General features: G+C 33.6%; 1 protein-coding gene across 6 annotated transcripts in view; it reads right to left on the reverse strand.

Moving 5' to 3' along the window:
- Positions 1-4,644: 4,644 nt before the first annotated feature.
- The window catches only part of Myo61F (Myosin 61F), an 88,676-nt gene continuing 70,129 nt past the window's right edge, over positions 4,645-23,191 (reverse strand). For all 6 annotated transcript variants that reach the window (XM_068776979.1, XM_068776977.1, XM_068776981.1 and 3 more), the window contains exons 7-20: positions 21,856-22,118; positions 18,045-18,214; positions 16,700-16,854; positions 15,840-15,980; positions 14,443-14,584; positions 13,695-13,812; positions 13,341-13,454; positions 12,080-12,321; positions 10,521-10,790; positions 10,182-10,309; positions 9,610-9,828; positions 9,056-9,156; positions 6,000-6,102; positions 4,645-4,864 (exon numbers count right to left, since the gene is read on the reverse strand). In XM_068776979.1, the coding sequence (XP_068633080.1) occupies positions 4,850-4,864; positions 6,000-6,102; positions 9,056-9,156; positions 9,610-9,828; positions 10,182-10,309; positions 10,521-10,790; positions 12,080-12,321; positions 13,341-13,454; positions 13,695-13,812; positions 14,443-14,584; positions 15,840-15,980; positions 16,700-16,854; positions 18,045-18,214; positions 21,856-22,118 (2,181 nt within the window). In that variant the 3' untranslated portion in view covers positions 4,645-4,849. The remainder of the gene's footprint in view (positions 4,865-5,999; positions 6,103-9,055; positions 9,157-9,609; positions 9,829-10,181; positions 10,310-10,520; positions 10,791-12,079; positions 12,322-13,340; positions 13,455-13,694; positions 13,813-14,442; positions 14,585-15,839; positions 15,981-16,699; positions 16,855-18,044; positions 18,215-21,855; positions 22,119-23,191) is intronic.

The following is a 23,191-nucleotide window of genomic DNA, read 5'->3' on the forward strand; positions in this document are numbered from 1 at the left end:
AATACATCGGGTCTACCAAACAAGCTGGCATTTAATATGTAATATAGCTGTATTTAAGCATATTTGTATATCAAGACTCGGTTATGACATCACATCTGTATATATACATTGTAGGTAAATATGTTATTGTTCACAAATGTTTATATTGAGTGTAGTTGATATTTCATTGAACCCTAGTGTCATGCTAAATTGTTTTTCCTTACATTTACAATCAAAATTTTTATCTATGGTTCGGTTTTTGGGTAAAGAGATTTGATATTTAAATGGATATGTACTGTGTTATTTTAAAACCCACATAGGCTTTGATGTCTAACATACATTTTTGGTCACAGATGTAAAATCTTTAAAGCTTATTCACCTACTTTTACCCCTCCATAAAGCAATCATTTTGAAGTAGTGTTTCTATTGAATGCGACGGACCAATTACTTCTGGCATATCTTCATTTTAAAGTAAATAAAGATTGTTTTATTTTTGAAAACATGTTTCTTACTAAACTAACGTTATTTATTGAAACGATTAATTTTTAGACTTGATATACCATACTGAATACTAATACTAAAATGAATTATCCTGTATAAATTACAGGAGGAACTATTTTAAATGTCTAATAATGGAGTCTCTGTTTGAGAGTTTCCGTAATAAGTGAACAGAACAACTTTAGAAAAAAATATGCATTCAAATATCAAATCTCTCGTAGTGCAATGTGTTCGCGAACGAAATATTTTAATTTAACACCTGAATAACCTGATTGAAGATACCAAACCTTCAACCCCCTCTCCTACTAGAAAAGTTAGGTTCCTAGACTCTGTTTACAATTGGACTAATCGTTTAATTATTCCACAGTCTTCCACTATGAAGACTTGCTATTTATTCCAAAAACTTCAATCGGATTTCAAAGTAGGAAGCGAAAATTCATTTTCACAGGGTATTATACTTTCTTTATTTATAAAATTTTGTTGAATTTTTTTTTGGGTTTTTTTTTACCAAATTTTGCATGACAGTATTTATCACTTATCAGTTATGATTTCCGCTTCCTACTGTGAAACTGACCACATAGCAGTAAGAGACATAGGATCGCAATGAAACAACCCTGTGTATTATATAGATAGTAAGAGATGGTGTTGCAAGCGGTCAAATAATCCGGAGTTTGGGGGACTAGCGTGATGAAATGTCAAAGTATTTACAGCGTTGTTATTTTGTCTGTGTTGCCCATAAGAAGTTCCTGTTTACTACAATAGTTGAGTTTTTATATATTGGGGACCTTAGCTCGGTGTCAATCTCAAAGAAGTTCCAAAGCACCTGGTCCGTGGTGACGAAGGCAATGCGTTGTTTGGTGAGACTGTAGGTGTCGCCATAACTCTGGATTGTTGTTTTCATTGAGCAAAACGATGTAAAAATGTACCTAACTTTTTTAAATAATTAAACAGCATTGTATTATGATGTATAGTTTTATTGCATACCTTTTCCATATAGCCATTTTTACCTGTATCAACATAAAGAATGATCAGTCATAGGTGTAAAACTTCAATAGGGTGAATGTATAGCTTATTTTCCAGTAAAAAGCTTTAAAGCCACACTGATTTTCAATCACTCGCCATTAAGTGATCCCTCTGAAATAAGATTTCTTCTGGTATCATATATATCTCCGTATAGTTTGTAGGGACAGATAGTAAACATTGGTTAGTTTTAATATATAGTCTGAAATTAATGCATTACTATGTATGTATATATATAAAGCCTTCTTGGATAAGGCCTACCATTGGCAGTAAATGAGCTGTGGTTATAGGTCATCCTGTATTTATTTATTTAGTTTGTTAACTTCTTTCTGCCTAACAGTAAATGAATAAGTAGTTGTTGGATTTTAAATTTTTAGGACAAGAATTTAGTTTAATTTTTTACATGGATCAATACCACATTCTTATACTTATTGCCTAATCCAGACGGAAGTCAATAGAAAAATCTTAAAAATTGGTGCAACCATTCTTTAGTTGACAACAGTTGAATTAGAAAATATTAAATACATAAAAGGAGATTATTAATAATATACTGATAATTTTAAATAAATTCTTGTACGTGAATAAGATTTAGTAAATAACAGTTTACTAACGAAATTTTAGCATAAAATTGCGATAATGTGACCAGGAGCTTGGGTAATTTAGGCATAAAAATAAATGACAATATTTTTTTTAAATTATTACATCCTTTTTACACTCTGCAGGGAAACCAGTCGCCAAAACTTCAGCTTAGTAAAAAAAACTTTAATGATTGTTAAACAAAACCGTCTTATTCGGTAGCTTTGCGTGGAATATACTACTGATATTACTGCTTACTTTAAAATAATTAACTTTCAAAAGAGGATATAATAGATGTTTGTCTTAAAAAAAACCAGACATTCACATAATATACAAAGAGTCGCCACACTTTGCTGATGTCGGCAAGGCACACAGTCTATTACGTATAATATTAAAAACAATGTATATATGGCATTATGAAAATAATCGTCTTGTGTAGTTTTATTTCGTATATTACAAACTAAAGAGAGCATTTCATAAAAAAAAACTAGAGAAATTGTTGCTCACGGTTGACGGAAGAGTCGTAATAAAAAACGTAATTTATTAAAATGTATTTATTTAATAAAATGACTACAAATGATCTGGCTTATATCTATATAAGGCACTAAATTGCCTCTCCGGTAATTAATTTCAAAAGTAATTAGTCCATAGTTTCAAAGTTTCCAGTACTGACGTCACAGAAAATGTAAAATAATTTGAATCGAAATGAATGACTAGAAATTTTTGTCATATTAATGGTTGAAATTAAATAAAAATTCTGATTTTACACCACTGTGGCTGTTAAAATTTTTTTTCTTAAGAAAAATTATTTGTTATCTGTATTAAAATTATGTTAAAAATTTGATGTATTTTTATGGAAGAGTAACAAAAAAAGTTTTCTCAATCTGCGCTAGGTAACTTTTTAGCTTTATCAATAAATTTTTCGTGAAACTATGCCAATATATAATTATTCATATGATTTGTTTCGTTGACTTCGTATATACAGTGACGTCTTATACTTATATGTAAGGCAGTGTGTACAATCACGATATATGTGTCCTTATTAGGTTTATTCTATATGTCATATTAATATTTTAAATCTCATTCATATATGCACTTTTAAAGTTGACTTTTATTCTTACCTTCTTTATCTGTGATACGGTTTATTTTTAATAAGGTTAATATATGTACTTTACTTTATATAATTTAAACTGGAATATTATGATCATATAATTCATGTAGTCGATATTATGTTACAATAAGACGGCATAATAAAACGCCATGTTCGTATATAATTTTGTCGACAGACGACGGACGAATACCTTTTTAACGAAAATATTTATAGATTAGGTTGTATATTTTTATTATATAAATTAATTTTTATTAATAAAACGTTGAAGATAAATATAAGACGATCCCAATTTTCCTTGGTCACGCCAAGACTTGGGAACGACTTTACTTATTTCATTCATTTTTTTATAAGTTTCTCTTGTAAAAGGAACTCATGAAAAATAGATTGGATAAATAAATAATTTGACATTGAACTATTTAAAATGCGCTTTTGACAGCACACTTTGAACTTCGCGCGTTTGACAGATCGCTCGCAGAAATTTCATAGTGACGTTTAATATTTGTATCGGCCAGTATTTATCGATTACAAAATAAATTTATTTATTTCACATTTAAATCAAAACATGAAGTGATCATTCAGAAATACGTAACGTTTATTTTTTTATTTAAAATGCGACGGGTTCATAATTTCCGACTGTACTAAATCTGTCAGGACAGCTAGTAATATACATGTCAAAATATCACTACGGTCTTGTCGATTATATATCTATCAGCCAAATATTTGAAGATATAATGCCACACCGTTACGCCTGTTTCGATCTAAACGATACATAATCTATTCTTAATGCTAAGCTATAAAATGGCCGCTGTCGCCTACGCGGGACCTCTCCTAGGCACCTTCGATTCAGCTTATAAAATACAAATTGTACAATCGACGCAAAATGTTTCCATCATTTTTGCTATAAAACAAAATTCAGTGTAAGATAATATAAGATAGATAAAGATGAACTGGTCATTACCAAAACAAATTTTAGATTTTTACAACATAGCTTTTAATGTTTTTTTTAAACACAAAAAATAAACCCATCGTTGTCAAACCAATATAGTTAACAGTGACCAATCGAAGACTTGTTTCTTTTCTTAACGTTTTATTCAATACTTTCTTTTTTAAATATTAGCACATATAGGTTTGACAACAATTATAAGCAATACATTGATTTGTTATTATGTATCTGTGTCCCAGTATTGTCCTATACAATTGACGTTCTTGTACAATTTCAAACTTTTGACGTATTTCTCTGAACATTTATTCGCACTCTATATTACATAGCTAAGTACTTTGTACGATATCATAATATATATCTTAAAGTAATACATTTCAATTATTAATCATTAGAAATATTTGATTTTAAAATTGAAAATATGTTTAAAGTCGAAAAGCAAATACACATCGAAATGTCTACTCCGAAGTTGACATGAAGAAATAAAAAAACAAGACATTTCAGGAACACGAAACTACTATTAAAAATAAAAAGTTTATTTTATTATGTGTCATATAAATAAAAATATATTAATGAACAGTTTATTTTGTTTCATATAAAATGCATTAATTTAAATAAATTAATAATAGTCGTATAGTTACATGGATCTATATCTACCCTGGTCAACTAACTAGCGTGAAGGTCGTTGTTACGTATTGTGTTGAGTAGTACCACTGATAAACACCTTATGGTGTTGCCACCTGAAAAAAGATAAACAATATGTTTTAAAATGTTACAATTCTCGAAAATATCATTTCGCTTTTATGTCTGATATTCAGAAATTCATTATTATTGTTTCAGACGTAAGACTACAACATCTGGACATAAACTTCATCCATAAATTTTTAATTCTTATCATCATTTCATCTCGTACAACCATAATCATCATCATTTTAGCCGTAGGACGACCGCAGGCTCGACAGTAGGCTTTCACAAGGCTGATGATTTTCACAAGGTCCCTTATAGGTGGACTACGATGCACTTGCCTGGTACTCCAGGACTTAAAGGTCTCAGCAGTCCATCTGTTCTGCGCGCTATGTAAAAATTGTGTTGATGGTTGTTTTAATTTTTAATAATTCTTGTTTAACCGCTGGGAGTGTTAAGCAACTAAGGACCTCTTTTGAGAGCATCTGGGCGGATCGTTACGTAAATATTTCACCGGATATAAAAGCCGTTAAATTCTTTAGTCACTTATATGATCGCTCCGTGAAGTGACATCGGCTGCATTTTTAAAATGTTCACACTTTATACAATGCAGGTTGTTTATAACTGTTATTGGAAAATGATAGCGGAGGCTTTATAACTGGAATTATAACGATGATATTTTTAAATCAGAGATTTTTCTCAAAGCATCGCTTTTCAGTGACATGAAATTGAAGAAGCTAAAAATCCGTTATTGTCAGCGGCGCACCGAAAAGCGGAATCCCACAGAAATATAATTCCTTATTTATAGCGGACGAAAGAAAGCGATTTACAATACTTCTCGTCTTGTAATTGGCTGAACATTTTTTAACTGTTTTTAATCGGTATAAAAATGTGCTAAGCTTTATGAATATACACATTAAACTTTTTATCTCCCAACTGTGATATCGATTCAATTAAGAAACCGAGTAAATATCAATTAATCGATACAATACGTCAGGTGATGAATTTGACGTGGGTTTTTTTTTTAAATTCATTACCTCCCTGATTTCGAAGAAGCTGTAAAAGCCAGAAAGGCTAACAGCGTCGATCACCAATCGAAAATAATCGGATGTACACACTTGTACTTTGGACTTCGTGTTGTTATTACTTCTTGACCCTAGGAAGAGTTCTAGTATTAAAAAAAAGACTTACAACTAGCAGGTTGCCGCTCTTTGCGCGCTGTATGGCGGGCTGCGGTCCATTTGTCACTTCTATGGTGCCTCCTTGCTTGCCGTTCACCAGGTTGTGTGCAATCCTGAATCACATAAAACAAACAGTCTCACAAAATTGTCTTTTGATCTACGAAAACAAACGTAACTAATAAAAATGTTATTATATACATTATAAGTTGATGTTATAATCACAAAATTATAAACTAAGACACAATAAGCGGGAATGAGATTTGCTCGAGATAGTATCTTAAAGAAACAATCTACACTTGCGTGCAAGTATGTCGACTCACACTCTAACCGCGTATTCATAACCGCTGCATTTAAAAACGCAAATATCATTTTGGTAAAAAAATACGTTTTTTTTTAAAGCTTATAATCTTAGCTTTCAAATGGCACCATTATCATAAAAATCAGTGCAATAGTTTTCTTTTAAATCGGTGCCGTATTTATATATCAATATATAACGGTGAACTTAATGCCGAAGACATTTTTCACCGATTAACAATTTGGGCGGTGCAGAGATAATTTAATGGCACGTGAAATAAGAATATATCATAAAAGAAAGTTAGATGTAACTCTCTTCGAGTCTGGCGAATGTTAATCAAAATAATATAGTGCTACCGTAACTGCTGAACCGCTTCTACTGAAGCGCGGCGAGGTGGGGGGAGGGGCGTGAAAACTGTATGAAACTTACCGCCACGTACGGCGGACTGAAGGAATTTTATTTTGATTTGGCTCAAGTGGCATTTGCACATTCCTCGGGTTCGAGAAGGCAGAGCGCATAGGTCAAAACAATTTTAAGATAACGAAGCCTCTCTGCATCAGTATATTTCAACCTTTTTTATGATTTTCAAAATTCTTACGCCCTCCCAGTTTAACGTACATAATTTTTATATTAAAGCGAAAGAGTTAATCTCGTGTCAATTCTAATTTAGAATTGGTCCCTTTAACTATGAAAATGTTTCCTTGCGGAGCGTGGGCCCCAAGTTGGGAAACCGGGAGCCTAACCTAATTGGGAGGCCACCGAGTTGTCAGATCGCTTAGGCTAGCAATCCATGGAGTGATAGATCAAGGGGACCTCAGCTTGGGCGGTAGCTCGTATATTCTCCCCGTTTCGTCGCGTGTATACCTAAGGCGCGGCACAGCGGTTGCGGTGGCACTACAATTATATTTAGAGCACGTGAACGTCCGGTAGTTACGATTTTAGGAATCGGCAAAACATCTAACACCAAATCTAATTACTTACGCAGTGTCGATAAGTCTTGATCCTTGTGCGTTATCGCTAGTTTGGCTTCGAACGGAGTTGATCCATGTAAGATATGATCGAAAGGAAATATTGTCTATATTCTTATATTGTAAAGTAATTTAAATTGCGAAGTTGTGTCTCTTATGTTTAACCCTATACATCTTTTCAAATGGTCAAAAATTTATACATTTATGATTGAAATCAGAATTAAAATTTATTTTATTTCTTCACAAACCAAGACGCTATTGTGTAAGGTTTTACGCTATTGTGACGCTATTGTGGTTAATTATTTTTAATAAGTAGCCAATTTGTAATTAAATTTTATAAAATAGTAGCAAATGTTATTCCTGGCCATCAAAAATTTAAAACTATAAATTTGTTTTTGAATTGACTTTGTGGTAAATTAAAAAGTATAAAAATGGAGTTGATAAAACAAAATATATATACGGCTGGTGCAAAAATTTCATAATTTGAATATACATAAAAACAGCTCTATTGATGAAAAAAGTTTATTTGAAAGTGTAAGATTGATGACATTGATTAATGTCATCACAAGGTATAAATGTCAAAGCACTGTGACATTTGGCGCCACAAATTTGGCCTTACTAAAAATATATATGATAATCTGTATTTCAATTGAAAGTTATCTCGTTTATTTTTGAAAAAAATATGTGTAAGTGTTGTAAATTACAACTTTGTTTATTAATAAAAAAAATAATTTACATACTGATGACGTCATTTTTTCAACAAGAATTTTGCTTTACAGAAACTATTAATAACAGTGGCGTATGGATTTAACAGAACGGTGCCACATGTCACACATCAGACCAAAAAATTATTTAATTACAATCCGAAATTTTATGATATTGACGTTTTATTGGACGCTCCAATAATATTTTATTATGCTTTTATGGAAAATTAAAAACAATCTAAATAGACCTGCCATTTTAATAAAATCTGATTGTAAATTTTGTTAAAAGAATCGATATCTATAGGCGTTGTTGTGAAGGATATGTCTAAAGCTATTTTGAATTATATTTGCTAATATCTCATCTTTTTAACACGATAAATACATAAATGATAAAAAATGAAAATCATACGAATCTATTTAATATAAAACTGTTCTTGAAAAATCTTTCATATTTGTTAATGCTAGAGATTCTATGAGATATTTTTTTAAAAGAAATTAGTATATTATTTATGCGTCATTATTTAAAGTCTTATATTAAAATTAGTGACAAATATGTCATAAATATTGAAATTAAAATTAATTCGTAAATCATAAATTTCGTATTTAAAAAGTTAACAAAGCCTCCATGGATATATATATATATATATATATATATATATATATATGTATGTAATAAAGGTCTACAAGATATCTTATACCTTCTTTTCCTTAGTTTAAGATCCAAAATTAAAAGTACATATTAAATAAATCTTATTAGAGCATTTAAGAGTTTTTATTGGAACTTGGTTTGTTGACACATTTACATGATTCATGGTATAATGTACAAATAAAGAAAAAAGTTGTTAAATTTCATTTACAAGAGGAACTGTTTAGTTTCTGGTCGGTTCTTCTCAAGGTTTGCGTTCCGAGCCGGTGGTAGCTTATTACTTATAATGTTAAAATAATCGACGATTTAAAAGCCCATATAAATACCTATTTGAATCAAGGCATCGATTTCAAGTTGAATTGGTTTCAAGATGGCGTATTTTTTTAAATGGCGATTTAGTTAATGGTTTAGTAGATTAATGAGTATATGATGTTAAATTAGAGTTTGACTCACGTTCTGGTGTCGACGATCTCAATTAAGTCAGGCTTCTTGGTGTAGTCCGTCACGATGGTGAGCGCCTCGATCAGATGCGAAACCGAAATGATTAAATCACCCTGAGGATATAAACTTTATTATAAATACAAATCAAAATTATTAGAATCATAGAATTAAATTTCATAGGTATTTATGAAAAGCTTGACGAGAATAGAATAAAAAATAAAATGTAATTTTGGGTGATCACTTTGTGATCGATTTCCCGTGAAGTAGACTATGTTATCGTTAATTCAGGTGAAGAGTCTGACCAAGCCGCTAGTGGTCACTCGAGAACCTATCTGCCCTAATGACCATAGAGCACAAACGTGCCGCCACGCCCACTGTCACTTTAGACAAGTAATTCTTCGAACAACGATGGTGATATTGGTTTTTCTGAAAAGCATAGGCTTCTAGAATGTTCTTTGGGCGATCTAGAGCCGTTTAAAACTAAGTCTCAAATCAATTTTACGCTGCATTGATTATTCGATGGATCTTGAGAATGTTTATGTTAACTTGACTAATGATGGATTTACCTTATCCTTTTTGAGATCCTGCGGGATCTTGATGAGGGCGAGTTGGTCGGACTCGTTGGTGACCACCACACGTAGGCGGTCGAGAGGCAGGCGGTGCTTCAGCCGGAAGGTCCTTCGCCCCGCAGCCTCCACGACATACAGCGCGCGCTGCGAGGACAACAGCGCACGCTCTCTGGCCTTGTACCCGCGCCGATCATACTTAACCGCCTCACACGAATACTAAACAAACATTAAGAAACATTTAAGAGATGTTGTAATAACAATTTAAAGTAAAGAAAACACGTTTTTAATGTATGTCTAAATTTTACATACAATTTAAACTGCTTATGTAACTAAAATTAGTGTATTACTTATTATTGTGTTTTTTTTCGTCGATATATACACAGCTGTATAAACACGAATTCGTAATAAAATATAATAGTAGATTAAATTGAATGATTTTATTAACATTGACTTTGAAGAAAATAATGCAGCGGAACCCTAGGGTCCTATATTTTTTTATGACGTAATATGTATTTGTTTAAATATCGATTTAAATCGTATAACGTTATATTATTGTAATATATACTTACGATAAGCTCTTCACCGGCGGGCCAAGCTGGTGATGCCATGAACGTATCCCGGAGCACGCGGTGCTCAGCCGTCAGGCGGTCAGACACGAAGCGTTCACCCACGCTGCTGGGGTAGCTGTTCTTCTTGCCTGGAGCAAACGTAATGTAACACGTGCTAATTAGATGAGAAGAACTGTCATCGACGTAGGTCGAGGAAGTGGTGGGAAGTGACACTGGGCGGAGCATTTCGCTCATGTCACTTCAAACCAAGATCAGATGGAAAGAATGAAATTTTTAATTTATGCTACTATAATTTTTAACAACGAAGAAAAATTTAAAGAAGACATGCGACTGTCTTACCTTTGAAGATGCTCTCTGCTAGAATCTTAAGTTCGAATTGCTTCTTGTCTTCGGGCGAGAGGGCAAGGCGGTACTTCCTGGAGAGTACCGCGCGGTGCAGACGGTGAAGTTCCGCGGAGGCCTGCTTGCAAGTAGCCGGGCACGGTGGCCAAGATAAGTCTAGCAGTTTGGTCGGCAGTTGGTTCGCGAGACGCTTGAGCCAGTGGACCTTCGCGATACCGAGGAACCGTCGATTCTCTGGTGTCTCTGGTCCGTTTCTTGTTATGAAACCTGTTGCGAATAAATGTTACATTAAAACAAACAATAACATTATTTGCGAAAGAGTGAGTGTGTATGCGTGAAAGAAAGTGTATCAGGATGAGAGAGAGGTATTACATTTGTGTAATTCTTCCTAGGACCAGTAGATTTTGGAGATAATAACAACACGAAGTCCGAAGTAGAAGTGTGTATATTCATTAGGCTTAGTCAATATATACACCGATATAAAACTATGGCACAATAAAAATCGCCCGATTTTTATTTGATGCGCCATTGACGATGACGAAATATACCTGATCTTTCAGTTTTGTCATAAGTCAAGTTCAATAAACTAAGTTTTGTATTACATTTTGAAAATTTTGTTGTTAAGTTTTGATATTACACGCTAATCTTTGTTATAGATACTAGCACTATAGTAAATAAGTAAACGATTTGCGAAAGATGTTCCGACATTGCACTGAAATTCTTAAGTTGCCTTTACTTAACAATCCTTTATTTTCAAGTGATTAAATGTTTTTGTGTGTGTGGGTCCTTGTAATGCCAGTATGTTTGACATAAAAAGACTTTCAAAACTGCGCAATGAGCATTTTCGAGCGCAATCATAGATGATTTCATTCCGCCTCACCTTGCTTTGATACAGTACTATGACTTAGATATGATATATGTTTATTACCTATTCTGATACGGCTAGCAAATGTTAAAATATAATGTAAAAGTAACGTACACTGTGAGCAGTAGTAGCTCAGCTATAGATGACTGGATTGCAATTATAAATCGCGGGTTCGATTCCAGAGATACAATCTTATACAACTTACACTTTGTACATGAATTATAAAGGATTATCACTGCTAACAAGTTTCCATAAGATGTGCAGCGGTTTCCTCTGCGTACCGTAATGCCATACTACGATCGCCAATCCACCTGCCAAGCGTGGCGACTATGGCATATCCCCTCCATAGATATCTATGGGGGAGGCATGTGATTTGCAGTAGGTGTCTATAGGCTAAAACGACGAAGAATGAGAGAAGGGAGAAGAAGATAAAGTGTGATTATTGGACTGTGATGTGTGAATTTTCAACATATCTAGGATTTATAAATATCAACAAATATGTTTAGAAGTAATATATCTTTATTAAGCCAGTTATTGATCTGACGAAAACATTTCTCCACGCTTGAATCTTTAAAAACTATTGCAGTACCATAAGCATTACAATTAGTAATTGCAGCATTACGTAAATGATAAAAGTAAATAGCTACATATATAGTGTTTATTTTAATGTTATCGCATATGGTCCACTCACCTTTAATGAACGCCCTGATGACCTGTGCAGCCTTCCTCCTCCTCTCCAGGAGTCTCTGCGCGAGGAACCTCCGCACCCACTTCTGTATAACGATTGCGGCTTCGCGCATGCGAAGGTATTGCTTCCTCTGCCAGTAGCCGCGCCATCTGCTCTGGATGATGGTCGCGATGTCGTTCTTCTTGATCTGATACGCATCTTCCGTATCGAACAGCGTCTTCGGGAATCGGATGAAGATCTTTGTGCTGCACAGGAACACATATTTTTTACTTAATATTTTTATACGTAGACTTGATTGTACTTATTATTTCTAATGCGCGTTACAATTTGAATTTGGATTTCGACAGTTATGTGTTCGTTGTCATTGCATTCGAAAATCAAAGTAATCATGATCATGTCAACAGATAAAGACCCACTGCAGGGCATAAAATCGCCACGATGTGCAGTCTTGCGCTCCGCACTTGCGCTTGCGCACGCATCTAGCAGCTTCTCCCGACATTAATTATGTTGTCGGTCTATTTAGTGGAAGGTATACCCACGCCATAGATGAAAATTAAAATTTTAAATGTATTTTATAACTAAAAACTATACTTTAACATCGCAGAGGTATAATATTTAAAACAATTTATATATATAATAGTAAAATCATTAGCTGATATTTGTAAACAAATGAGGCATAAATAATATTCAATATTATCTATGATTTAAATACCTCATCATACTAGTAAGGTTTAAATATGGCATTTGATGTTTATTATTTGTCTTCAAAAATTAACAAATCCTTCATGGGTGTGGGTGTACGCATATATAATAGTGTTCCATATAATATCTAAGACCTTTACTTAGTTTTGAATCTAACATTAAAATTGTATTTAAATAAATCTTATTATAGCATTCAAGAGTTTTTAGTTGATAGAAATGTGTGGAACTTGGTATGTTGACTCATCTAAATGGATGATATTGTAATGTACACGTGTAAAAATTTTAAATTACATTTAAAAGAGCAATTGTTGAGTTTCTTGTCGGCTGTTCTTTACAGAACAGCGTTCTGAGTTTACTACTTAGTGTTAAAATAACAGACGATTCAAAAGCGCATATTAATGCATACATGAATCAAGATATCTTGAATTTTGTATTTTATCAAAAAGAATTAATTTGGCACCCTTTTCTATAACTAATAGAGATCCTTAAACGGTGAAAGAGAAAGAGAGGGAGAAAAGGGATAAAAAGAGAGAAAGCGAGTGAGAAAGAGATAGAGACATACTTTCCCATCCGGTATTCCTCGCGCTCGTAACCCAGCACGGCGACGAGGCATTGCACGCCGTTGCGCGCTTCGCCATGGTAGTGTGGCCACGTCTCAGTACTAAGGCACTTGTATCTGCGTGAATAAATTAATAAATAAAATATTACGCAATTTAAACACGGAATTAAAATACAATCTTAATAAATAAATGTTTATAAGGAATTTTTATTTTACTTTTATTTTCTCAACTTTAATTTTCGAAGTCACGTTCCTTCCAGCAAATTACATTTGTAAATTTATCACTAATTAAGACTAAAATAAATAAATTAATTGGGTCGCTTGTGTGACGTATGGTGTAAGAACTATCCCTCTCACCTCTCGAGGAAGGCCTCGTATGTCCTCCTGTAGGCGAAGCCGGCACGACGCACACGTAGATTCTCCATCAGACCGAGATACTTCACTTGATGCGATACCAGCCGATCGTCGAATTGCACTACAAGTAATACATATTTTTAACTTTTTTCTGTTATAAATAATATTTAATATGTATTAATCCGAATTTTGAAAACCTTTTTTTATTACTATACTAGCTGTGCCAGCGACTTTGTCCGTTCAAGAATGTTTCTGAAATAAAAGTAGCCTAAGTTACTTTCTATTACATCAGCTGCCTGTATAAGTCGATCCAGCCATATCAGAGATTAGCCAGAAAAAATGGGCATACAAAAGTAAAAAAAATATTTTTGGTTTATGTACCGTATATGTATATATTCATAGGCGTGTAGTAAAAAGCTGTTGTTTTGATATTACAAACAGACAATCCAATTTTATTTAAATGTATAAAATATTATTATGTTGTTTGGGTGTACCATACACTATTTATTTACAATTGAGCCATATATTCACCCCAAGCTTATAATTAATTTTAACATGTACTAATCCAAATGTTAAAAACCCTTTTTGTTGCTATATTATTATTACGTCATTTATTATTTCTGAAACCATTGATTTTTGGATGGGTGCAACATTAGCAGCAAAACACCTATAACAAATCATCCTGTATGAATAAAGATGTATGGACAAGGGAAGAAACTATTTATTTGTTAAACGCTGAAGGATTTCTTACTTGGCATTTTGAAGTCGTTAGGCTTGATACAGCGGATGTACGAGGGCTCCTTGCTGCTCAGGATCTTGATGAGGTCGTTGAGGGAGTTCTTGAACTGAGTGACTGCGGTCTCCGGACGCTTCTTGCTCGACAAGTTTGTGTCCTGTTGAGATTGATTTAGTTCAGTTAGATTTTTAACCGTATCTGTGCAATGTCGCATATGGCATCACGTTTTTGTCATTATTTTAACACATGCTGTAAAAAATAGGAGACATCCATAGTGTGTTTTCAAGGCACCGTTCAACTTACCCGACCTCCTCAAGAAAAAATCTACGGTAAAATCTTTTGATGAGTTGGCCCGGCACATTGTTCTAAATCTCAAGGCATTTAACGGTCTGTAGCGCTTGGGCAGCGACTTAAAATAAAATAATGTACCAACTAATGAATAATTGAGTAAAACTTCCAAATTGTATTTGTTAATGTGTATAAATTATAGCTGTATTTACCCATAAGAGAAAATTGTATAAGAAAAATTGTAAATAATGATAAAACGCTGTCGTGCCTCGCAGCTGGGAGAAGAAAGATCCGTAACAAATAGCGGCAACCCTTTCCCAACTGTCTGCGTTTAGTAATAGCGAAAATAAAAACAAACACTAGCGATACAAATTAAAATTTATAAAAAAGGCACTGTGCAGAACTGACTGTACCAAAATTTCGACTGCAAAAAAATCATTTCTAATAAACGGAATCCGATTTTTTGATAAAATTTCGTAAAAAAATAAACTATTGTTTATTAAGTTCAAACACTTGTTAAATATAGGCGTATTATTCAATAAATGAATATTTAAATGACAAGAAACCTTGGCAATGATGTCGCTTGATTGTTTTTTTTTTCATCTAAGCCATATATGACAGAAAAAGTGTTTACATAATTTTGTGTTGTTATACTTTTAAAGATGTGTCGTGGACTTTCTTCCTGCTTCTTCGCCACAATTATAACACCTTGCGAAGTAAAATTGAATGAAAAATAAAATATATTTATAAAAGTGAAGATTAATGAGAGTCCTGTCAAATGTTCCAAAGTTTAATAAATAAACTTAATATTTTATTTCATCTTTTAAAGAAAATTTGGTGACAGTTTTGAATTATTACGATCATAATTTTTCTTAATTATGTTTATCCTGTTAGACTTCCATCAGTGCAAGATTGCTGTAAAAGTCAGACTACAAAAACTATGGAGACGTTAATTAAAATTTAATATTTATTTTTAAAAAAGTTTTCTATTTCTTCGCAGTTTTTGATTTTAAAACAATTTATGTTTGGTGCATTCGTTATAAGTGTTTAAAGAATAACTTAATTAATTTGTTGCTTTAATAAGAATTAAAGAATATCTTGAGAATATGTTGAGATATGTATACCTTGAAACAGCCGCCGACGATGGCGTTCCCACTGGTGGCCATGAGCGCCTGGATGTCGCGGAACAGCAGGTCGTTGTTCTTCTCCAGGAACGTGCGCACATTATACGTTACTTCGCCGGCGTAGTGCACCAGGCAGAACTCCTACATACACCATTAATTTTCTTGTAAATTCACAATAACTATGGTAATTATTTTAAATGATGAAGAGATCTATAGGCAATGACAGTAAGTGACAATCGTCTATCTAATTTGCAAGATGAAGCTGTACTGGACCGCCAAGTAGAACAGATGGAAGTAACAGCCCCAGATCTTAAAGTCCCAGCTGTCTGCTGTCGTAGGACGCACGACATCCACCCACAAGTTGGATGACTTCAATAATTTTAAAGTTAGTCTTGTGTATAATTTTTGAATTATATACAAGACTAACTTTGCCTGGTATAATGCTGATTTTCACGTGACAAACAGAACATTTATAACGGGAAAAATTCTAAAATAAATAAATAGTTATACAGTTTCTTTCCTTCCTTGTTTCTTTCAAAATTGGTAGTAATATATAAAGAAAATTTAGACCAATAACGATATAAATACATATTTAAATGTACATAATAAAGTTTCGCCTTTTTGGAGGTGATCATCAAAGTATATTCGAACCTTGCCCAGGTTGTCGGAAGACAGCGGCTGCAGACAAATTTAAACCTATGGGATATCAATAGGAGAGGTCTACGTCAAGCAGTGGAAGACTACAACTAAAATGACAACGATAGTGAATGAAGGTTCTAACTCTACATTAAGTCCGGACACCGGACCAATGACATCGAAACAACGAAAATTCAAATTTATGATTTACTAGTTGAACTTACGTCTCGTCCCATGATCTTCTGCGTCTTCGAGTCGACTTTTCGGTGGGACTTGAAGTGTGCGTGCCCATCGAGATGCTGCGTCAGTTTCTCGAGGAAGCTCGCGTCGGTTGCATCTCCCGGACGCAGGCATTCGTCGTCCAGAATTGAAATTATACCTATTAAATATTGATTTATAATAATTTTTATTTATTACTAGCTGATCCCGCAAACGTTGTTTTGGCAAAAAAATAGAGTTTTTAATTAACAAATAAAATATAAGGGTTGATCGTAGAGGGGTGAAAATTTAGGGTTGTATGTATTTTTGTATGTTGTATCATAAAGAAATAAAAACAAAAAATTTCGTCAAAAAAATTAAAAAAAAAATTTAAGGGTTAACAACCCTTATCACTTAGGAGTATGAAAAATAGATAGTAGCCGATTCTCAGACCTACTGAATACGCATATAAAATTTAGTAAAACTCGGTCGAGCCGTTTCAGAGGAGTTCAAGTTCGAACACCGTGACACGAGAATTTTATATTAGATTATTATAGATAAATTAAATTAGAAATAGAGAGGACCACAGAACAACTTAGATCGCCGATAGGTGAAGATAAACAACATATTAGTTCTTCATTAATCTTGGACCCCCACTTATAAATAGTGAATTCCAGTTTTTTTTGGTCTCTTTGTTAAGTCTCTCGTAAACCTCTGTGGAACCTGGACTACTTTGGAAACAAACAAACTACACCCATCCCCCGATTTACACGGTACTTGTTTTACACGTTTTCGCTTTAACACGGTTTTCCAAATAAGTTTTTTTTTGTTTTTATCGCACTCTACTAAATGCTACTGTGATTGAACACGTGTGCTGTGTGTACACATTTCACGGGGAATCCCGAGCTTATGTGCTGACTTGCTGCACACGCACACTGTCTGTATTTCTTCGCATAAAATTAAAGTTTTATCTACGGAAAATTGTATTTGAGTGAAAGTTTCACAGTTTCAGAAAGATTTAAATTTACATATTCGTAAAATACTAGTGAATGCATAATTTAGATTATTATAAATAAAAAAAACAGTGTTTCCGTAATATATTAAATATTGTCAATGCATTTTATTTTTATTTCTGTGTACACCTAAAAATATTGAAAAAAATCACAACTGTTAAATAGCAAAACTAGGCATTTTCTGCAAGGTTTTCGATTTACACGGTTTTGACTTGAAAATTTTTAATTTTCGATTTACACGTTTTTCTCAGGAACGTATCTACCGTGTAAATCGGGGGATAGGTGTATTTTACTGACTACATTGAGCAATAGGACTTTATTTAGCATCTAATATAGGATATTCAGTGTTATAACTCACCCTTATGTCTTGCTTCAATCAGGTCGCAGATAACGATGTTGTTGAAGTAGTCAACGGTCTCCCACTCAATGCCCTCCCGCAGGTACTCCTCCTGCTCTTGTCGCAGCGTCAGCTGGATGAACAGCTGCTGCAGCTTTTCATTGCAGAAGTTGATGCAGAACTGCTCGAAGCTGAATACGAAACCATTATTATAGTTGAGGTTACTTGTTCTATCTCTAAGGTTTGCTTATATTTTGTTATGTTTAAAATACTTAAAATTTGGATACGTGGTTTAACAGGCACTAAGGAGACTATATGATTTGGACTTTTATGTTTCCTATGTGAAAATAATTATACCTAGTGTTGATAGATTTGTTACGTTCACACTTTTTTGCAATGCTTCTGTAAATGTAGTTGCTGTTAGCCTGGGAATTTTATAGCTTCGTCGGAAATGAGTTTGCGGGACTATTGAAATAAAACATGGAATGAAATTTGCTGGTTTTAAGTAAGAAAAGGACCAAGTCAAAGAGTCAAAGTGACTCTGTGTTTGGCACTAATCGGTGTAACATAACTCCTGAAGATGCCCCGTGGAGGGGTGAAACACGTGTTGAGTGATTTGACGGTGGCCGTTGTATAGTTCGCATTGTTTGCCGCATACGCATTTATCAGCGGGCTGTCGGGCGGTGCACTTTGTTGCACGACAACCACTGCATGTGCGGAAGTGGCTAAATATTAGTCCTTTTCTTACGTAGAATGGACTTCCGCAAGGTAACTCCTGATTCCATTAAATATTTGCTGGTTTGTTATTACAAATGTACGCTGGCGATCGCTCAAAGGTATCCGACACGTGTCAGTGTGCTACTTGGGATGGCAGTGAAGACTACTCTGCGATCAAAGGTGTGATCCGGATTCTACCTTTGATCGCCGTCGTGAAAGGAAGCGGTTTGTGAGAAGAGTTCTATTTGATCTTATTGCGTCGCATGTGTGTTTGTATCGCATGTTTGACTTTTACACTAAGATATATGTAGTTATAGATGTAAAAAAGCCGATTTAAAACGTTTAAAACCAAAAGTGGCGGTTTAAAACCCCAAATAAATCTTTTTAAACGGTTTAAAACTCGCCTACTAAAATATAAGAACAGTGTTTTTACACAACATTATCGACAATACTTGGTCTTGTGTTAGTTACCTATGCAGTTTATACCTATGTAGGTAAGTATATTACATATAAAGTACTATAATTATAAAGAAACAATATTACATACAGATTAAAATATGTACCTACCTTTCAAGTAAAAGTCGGGTACCTAATAATCTAATTTTATAACAGCTCATTACATTTTAGTTATTTAGTAATGTTTGGCATATTTGGTACGAGTACCTTTATATTGAATCCAAATTTGTACATTTTTTTTACAATACTGGCAACACTGACATGTCCGCACGCAACACGCTATGTATGTGTGTGTGTGTGGTGTGGAGTAGGCGAGCTGGCAACGTTGCATCTTGACGTCCCTCCGCGTGAGAAGTGCAAGTGTGTGAGTTTGGTTTTAAACCGAATGAAACTGATTGATAAATCTTTTCAAAATAACCAATATAGTTAACTAGGTAATAGTTTTTCAACTTAGCTAGGTAATGTCTACGTTTGGAATAGATAATGTGTTTATATTTAAGAAAAACTTAGTCGTCAACACTAAACGTTTAAAATCGAAAAAAATGGGTTTTTTCGGTTTTAAACCAATTGGTTTAATTCGTTTTAAACCGGCCTTACATCTGTATTATGTAGTCTAACATAAAATGGTTTTTCAAATGATGGGATTCCAATCTATTTTAAATTAGAACGTGTTTCAGCATTCTCTTATGTATTGCTTACAGCCTATGCAGTTCTTATAGCTTGATCGGTACTGCGTTCTCGGAACATGGTACGCCCGCAAAATTATTAACAATTTTACACCAAATTGCATTTCAGTGACCGAAATCATTAATACGAGGAAGAACTAAACTAGTGTTTATGTTTAGTGTATTGACATAAGTGTGTACTACAAGATACGACAGTGAGAAGTTTGGCGATCGAAGGTAGGTGTGGACATGCTTTAGCAGATAGTTCCAATGATAGACAATTCGAAAAATTATATCTTTATATTAAACATAATACGTTGTAATAAATTACTAGTAAACGAATTAGAATTCTCAGTTGCGAGGCTAGACGTGTTTCTAATAAAAAAAAGTTGTTATAGTCGAACATATAAAATAAGATCTATCTGAATTAAATATAAAAATAATATCCTAATGAACTAGAAATATACCGTTACATTATCATAAACATGTTATAATGCGATATTTTAGACTAAATTAGCGGTTTTATTCGAACAAGTTTTTGAAGATATTTCTAATGGATAATACTGGTGATATCTATAAAAGATCTTCATAGAAAGTTTTGTGAAAAAATATAACAATATATATACACGTAAATGATAGTCTAGTCATTTTGTATAAAAAATATTCTCGGTCTTTTTATCAGTCGATTAAAGCCTTAGAATTGAAACAGAAAGCCTTAGGTTAAAATAGATCCCAGAGACATCGCCACGATGACCTTCAGCAGTCTTAATTATCTGTTCACCTAATGGTGGGCCTATCCATGCGGCGTCTACCCAGCGGCTATTGATTGCACTACCACTTCTAGTGAAGAGTTATATAAAGATATTAGTAAGACTTGTGGGCAACTACATATGTTTATATGTGTTAAATATTTAAACAACAAATGTAATGTTGCAAAATAAAATAGTAAGGAAACCTAGAATGTAGTGGTTGAGGATGGATGCATGGCTAATGGAATGAAAGAGAAAGACTGGGAAAATTGTAGAACGAAAGAAACAGTACGACAGATAATATGATACATGAAAGAGAAGAATGATAATAATAAAAAATAAGAATAAATTACTAGAAATAAAAAGTCCCTGTCCCACACGAGATGGGGAAACGAGAGGTCCCCAGCAGCGGGGACCATTTCAAAAAAAAACTACATATGTTATTACAGAACACCCGTATAATAATTCTAAATTATCATATAAAACATAAAAATCGTAATGAATTGTTAAAGATTTATAATATTTTAATATAGTGCGTACAAAGTAAATATACATGTCAATCTGAATTATGTATATAGCAAAATGAATAAATTAAAAAATAAATAGTGATATATAACTTATGTTGTGTATCTTTCTCTGGGTTTCATAGAGTTAGTGACTATTTATGGGTGGTACGATATTACAATAGAGTGTGTTTGAAATATATCTATCTATCTTGAACTAAATTCAGGAAATTTAAAAAAAAAATGAAGGATTTTTAGTGTTAATGCAGATTGCAAATGAATTCTTCTCATCTTGTATTAAAGATATTGTATAACAAAACAAAAACTAGTTTTTAGTAAGTCGTCTTTTAAGATTAAGATGCGTTTGAAACCCTCGTACCTTTAAATTGAATGTTATCATTATGGGTGATTAAGTTGTAACCTGGTCTTCTCAATCATTTGATTTTTTCAAAAATGGAATGTATAAATAAAAAAAAAAAAAGTTATGCAAATAATGATTTACAATTGTTTCGTATTGTATTTGATATATATTACACTCATTGCATTTTATCAATTTATTAAATAAATTTCTATTTCTTTTCATTATTCATTCCATAGTTTTCCAATATAATCGTTTCAAAAAAGCCTTCATTCAACCTCTTAATTATTATTAATCTTTTGAAAATATTACTAATGTATGATAAAGCCTATATCCTTCAGCTCAAATGATGTAACGTTTGAACGGCTGAATAAACGGACTTACCTGTTCTTCGGGAATATTTCGAAGCCGTAAATATCAAGGATTCCTATAACGGAAGCCCTGGGATCCTTGTCCTTGGGTGCAAGCGAGGAGTTGAGACGGGAGACGAGCCAGCTGAAGTGTTTATCGTAGACGGCCTTGGACAAGGCGTCTCTGGCGTACTGAGCCTGTTCCAGGTCCAAAGGCGTGTTGACTACATCTCCTCTCGCGTCGATAGTTCGACTGGTTAGTACTTCGCGTAGTTTTACAGCGTTTACTTTGAGAAGCTGTAATAAAATGTTTAGAGTTAATGTTATGATCCATTTCTAAAAGTTTTCTACTGTCCACTTCGTTCCTTCTCTTTCACTAGATATTGAATCGCACAGCGGGCATTCATCACGTCACATTAGACAACCTAGAGGAATATCTCGCTCGTTTCTGACGTGCCAAATAAAATGCCGCGCAGTATTATGATTCGAACACGACGACTTCAGTAATTTTTTACACGATGCTTCGAATTGAAATACTTTTTAAACACCTTCATCTTCTTTTAAGCCGAAAGATGCTCACTGCAAGGCACAGGCCTGCCCCAAAGACCGCCACCATTACCGGTCTTGGGCTGCATCCAGCGACTTCCCATGACCTTCACTATGTCGCTGGTCCACCTATTGACGGGCTTACCCACACCGTGTCAACCGGCCGACCTTTCAGCCCCAACAGCTATTGCACGAGTGATGTGCATGCAGATGAAATCTTCGATCTTTTCATTTCTCTATCTCTAGGTAACCTTGAGCTTTCTTATAAGCAAGAGTAAACACCTAACTCGAAAGAAATATCAACCAACTAGTTCTCCTAGCGGAAAAAACTTGTAATGTCATTGGCAATTCTTTTACTAGGGCATCTCGTGTTCTATTTGATCACGATACAAACGATATTTGCCTTTCTATGTGCCTTTCTTCTTTATTTATTATGCAATTTCTATTTTAGTCATTAGTAAATCTACGTTCATTATCAAAATCAATATGTATGTAAAAGTGTATTAAAATATTTTAATACGCTACAATTATATAATCTAAACATAACAATACATTGTATAATGAATAGAGTTATTTAAATATCGCTGCGGCTCTGCGCTAAACCCATTGTTCTTTACTGTTCATATAAACATTTGTACTACTCGATTAGTGCGTCTATTGTATGGTAATGTGTCATGATAATAGTTGTTACATTGACTCGATCGAATTAATACAAATTCGTTCTATTCTTATTTTAATTTGAAGGATTTGATTATAGAAGTTATGTTAATTTCAACAAATTATTGTTTGTAGAGAAAGCAGACGGTAAATGACCATAAGAGTGA

Source organism: Battus philenor, unplaced genomic scaffold (assembly GCF_028537555.1).
Source record: "Battus philenor isolate CCGP_79_NKW_IND1 unplaced genomic scaffold, ilBatPhil1.0.hap1 SCAF_13, whole genome shotgun sequence".
NCBI classification, from domain to species: Eukaryota; Metazoa; Arthropoda; class Insecta; order Lepidoptera; family Papilionidae; genus Battus; species Battus philenor.